Genomic DNA, 3401 nt, shown 5'->3' with positions numbered 1-3401 from the left:
TTCTGTTTTTATCATTTTCTTTGGTTTTCCTGTAGTTCATAATAGCTTCTCTTTCTTCAGTAAAAACAATATTGCGTTAATATAATTATAAAGCTACATTTAACAATAAGGTTTGAAAAATTAGCCAACTTTACACTTCTTATGGTATTTTCAATGTTAAATATGAAATACATGTATTCCATCTGAAATTGATCACATTAAAGCGAACATATTGTGCTGTCATGTGGTACTTTGCATTTTTGATTGTTATTTTCACACTATGAAAAAAAAACTTGTGAAAATATGAATTATATTCAATGGACTTGGACAATATGAATTGCATAATTTCATTGTTGAAAATGAAATGTCTTCACTTATCATAAGAAGAAATGCCTTTGAAGAAAGGGATTTTGTTGAGCTGTAGTATTGTCAAAACTCATCAATTTTTTGCTAATATTTAGAAGAACTATAACTGTCAAATATGAAATATTTTAAGGTAATTTTCTAATGTAACATCCTTAAATTCCATGAGCTTCCAGGGGCTTTGCTCCCTGGGCCACCACAGGGACCCGCTGGGGGCCTCAAAGTGTCCCCCCTTGCCTTTTTTGAATACAGTAAATATTTTGCTAGCTATGCCACTGATACATAGTGTATATATCTAAGCATTAATTTCAATCTTTTCTAAAAAAGAATATCAGAAAATGCATTCACTCAAGAAAAACTAGACCAACCGTTTGCCAGCTGATGCTATATCATTATAGATAGTTTTCGACAGGCCTGAATTTAGCAAGAACTGTTTCCCATTGGTTGCATAATGGAGGTCCAATGAGCTAATTTTTCTCATTGAGCAACCAATTTTAAACTTGTATACTATGGAAGAAATATAAGGGTAAAAATCTTTAAAATACTAAAATTACAAATTAAAGGAAGCTTGTGTTAACATGTAAGTTTGTAAGAAAAATTGTGTTATCTTCACCCAATTGCCCAGTATGACAAATTAAGTTTAAATTGGTTGAATAATGAAGGAATTCTGGCTTGTATACCTCCAATAAAGCGACCAATGGGAAATAACTCTTGCTAAAATCGTGTCAATCGAAAACTATCTATACTTACTGTATACACAAATAACAAGAAGCCCATTGGCTACAATGCTTACCTGAATCACTTTTACCCTGCAGTTTTTCTAAAGAAAACTTTGAACAAAAAATCTTTATTCAGAATCTGCAAAACCTAAGGATATTTGTATATTGATAAGATTATAATCAAGGCCCTGCTCTTTTTGAAATAATTTTTAAACATCTTTTTGATTTGTTTTCCCTAACATATTCCCATGTAAACTTTTGATCCCCTACTCACCCAACCCCTGGAGCCATCATCTATAAACAAATTTAAATCTGGACTACCTGAGGATGCTTGCATATTAATATCACTGATCATGGCCCTGTTGGTTCTTGCGAATAAGATTTTTAAGCATTTTTTCTCTTATATTCCCATGTAAGATGTTGCTCCCCTACTGGGGTCCCATCCTACCCCCAGGGCAATGATTTGAACAAATCTAAATCTGCACTACCTAGCCTGCATAATAATGCCACTAAACATGGCCCAGCTGTTCTTGAGAAGAAGACTTATGATATTCCCAAGAACAAATTTGGCAATCTGATCAAAATCAGATCCTTTGATCTGGGCAAGTACATGTAGATCGCTGTTCAAGGATCTGAAGAAAGTAACCCCATTAAGATCAGATTCATCATTGAAACATTACCTCCTACATGGACCCCATCCTACCAAAGGGGCTACATTTTAAACAAACTTGAATCTACAATTTAAGAAGCTTTCACATGTTTTATCTTTTCTGCCCAAGGCAAATGGTTTTTGAGAAGATTTATAAATGACATCATCAAATCTTTGCTATCGCATGCTTTCATTGCTTTGTGGCAAGTTTGAATGAATTTGGGCAAGTGAATCTGTAGAACAAGTCGGAATTGTGTTGTTTCCCTTTGCACAACCAAAACGTCAACAGGGGAAATCTTCTTTACATTTCCACCCGGTTTCATTTTAGCAGGTTGTGTTTAGCAGGTCCAGCACAATCTCTTGATTAAGCTATATAGCTTGAAATAGCTATATAGCTTTATTAAGCTATTCAAAATAGCTTGATAAAGCTATTTATATGCAGGTTTTCACAAAAATGTTATTTGTACAAAATAGACAAAAAGTCGCAAGTATATGACTATTCATATACGTAATATGGGTTATCAAATCAAAAACCCAAATCAAAGATAGTTCTAACATTGCAGCATTTGAATACTTTTAAGTGATAGATGAATTTCCATTGTTTGGGTAACTGTACACTACCTTGTGTGCGTTGAGGCATGGATAAGTATGATTGCTTCTCATTGTACTGAATTATTACCAATCAATTATCTTGTTGACCATAATTGGCCTCCTTTATAATTTCATTGAAGAAGTAACTGTATCAATTGCTTTATATAGCCCCAAAACTTTTAGAACTTTGAGTACAAAGTCTCTTAAGGAGACGCAATTTGATGAGTGATTTTTACATGCATTATTTTCATAAGAGTTCAAGTTTGAATATCATCACTGCACCAAGGTGCGACTTTTGGTGCATACTTGGAAAATAACACATTTGAGATCAAAGTGTGATAAAATAGCTAAATCAAGCTATTCTGAATAGCTTAATAAAGCTATATAGCTAAATCAAGCTATATAGCTTAATCAAGAGATTGTGCCGGACCTGTTTAGTTCAGTAGAGACAATGATTCATCTGCATTCAAACCCTAGTAAATGAAAATGAAGCTGAGCATTTTCTTTCTGTGATCACATATTTTTATACCAGGTCTTTTTATCAAGTACAAAAGAATAAGAGCCTGGGACAATGAGCCAAGCCCAAAGACGAGAAAAACCCGTTTCTACGCCAAACTTCCAAAGTTAAGAGATGGCAATGTATTTAGGGTTGTGTACAATGATACCAAATAGTATCTCCCAAAATACTTACCCAGAAGATCAACCCTATTAAAATCAAGCCAACCTTCGAAGTCATTGTACAACCTGACATATCTGCAATGTGTATTTTCACTGAAACTAAATTGGTATTTTTTTGTTTATGCTAATGAGTAATCCGTCATGTGATGTTGGTGAGTTAACTCGTACCCAGAAGACTCTGGTCAGATTGTTCGAGAATGAGTCGGACATTACAGTTTCAGCATCCTTTCGGCTATGAGCTGTCGCGTTTAGTGTTTCTTAAGTAAAATATTGGTTTTATATAAGAAAATCATATCAGAAATGTATGAGACACTGTTTTAATTTATTATGTATAAATGTATATCAATTTAATGTTAATTTCAATGTATTTTCTGATATCAGAAAATGTTTCTTTAAAATCAACAATTCGCGATTTTTTTTAT

The 3401-nt window shown here is 33.4% G+C and overlaps 1 protein-coding gene across 1 annotated transcript in view; it reads right to left on the bottom strand.

The window, feature by feature from the left end:
- The window catches only part of LOC133172796 (tetraspanin-36-like), a 15085-nt gene extending 11939 nt beyond the window's left edge, over positions 1 to 3146 (bottom strand). Inside the window, exon 1 of the mRNA XM_061307684.1 lies at positions 2993 to 3146. Within this exon, the coding sequence (XP_061163668.1) occupies positions 2993 to 3052 (60 nt within the window). The 5' untranslated portion in view covers positions 3053 to 3146. The remainder of the gene's footprint in view (positions 1 to 2992) is intronic.
- Between the last annotated feature and the right edge of the window lie 255 nt (positions 3147 to 3401).

Source organism: Saccostrea echinata, unplaced genomic scaffold (assembly GCF_033153115.1).
Source record: "Saccostrea echinata isolate AGI-Se365-2 ecotype Australia unplaced genomic scaffold, CSIRO_AGI_Sech_v1 ptg000002l, whole genome shotgun sequence".
Taxonomy (NCBI): Eukaryota; Metazoa; Mollusca; class Bivalvia; order Ostreida; family Ostreidae; genus Saccostrea; species Saccostrea echinata.
This window is presented reverse-complemented; position numbering and strand designations above follow the sequence as displayed.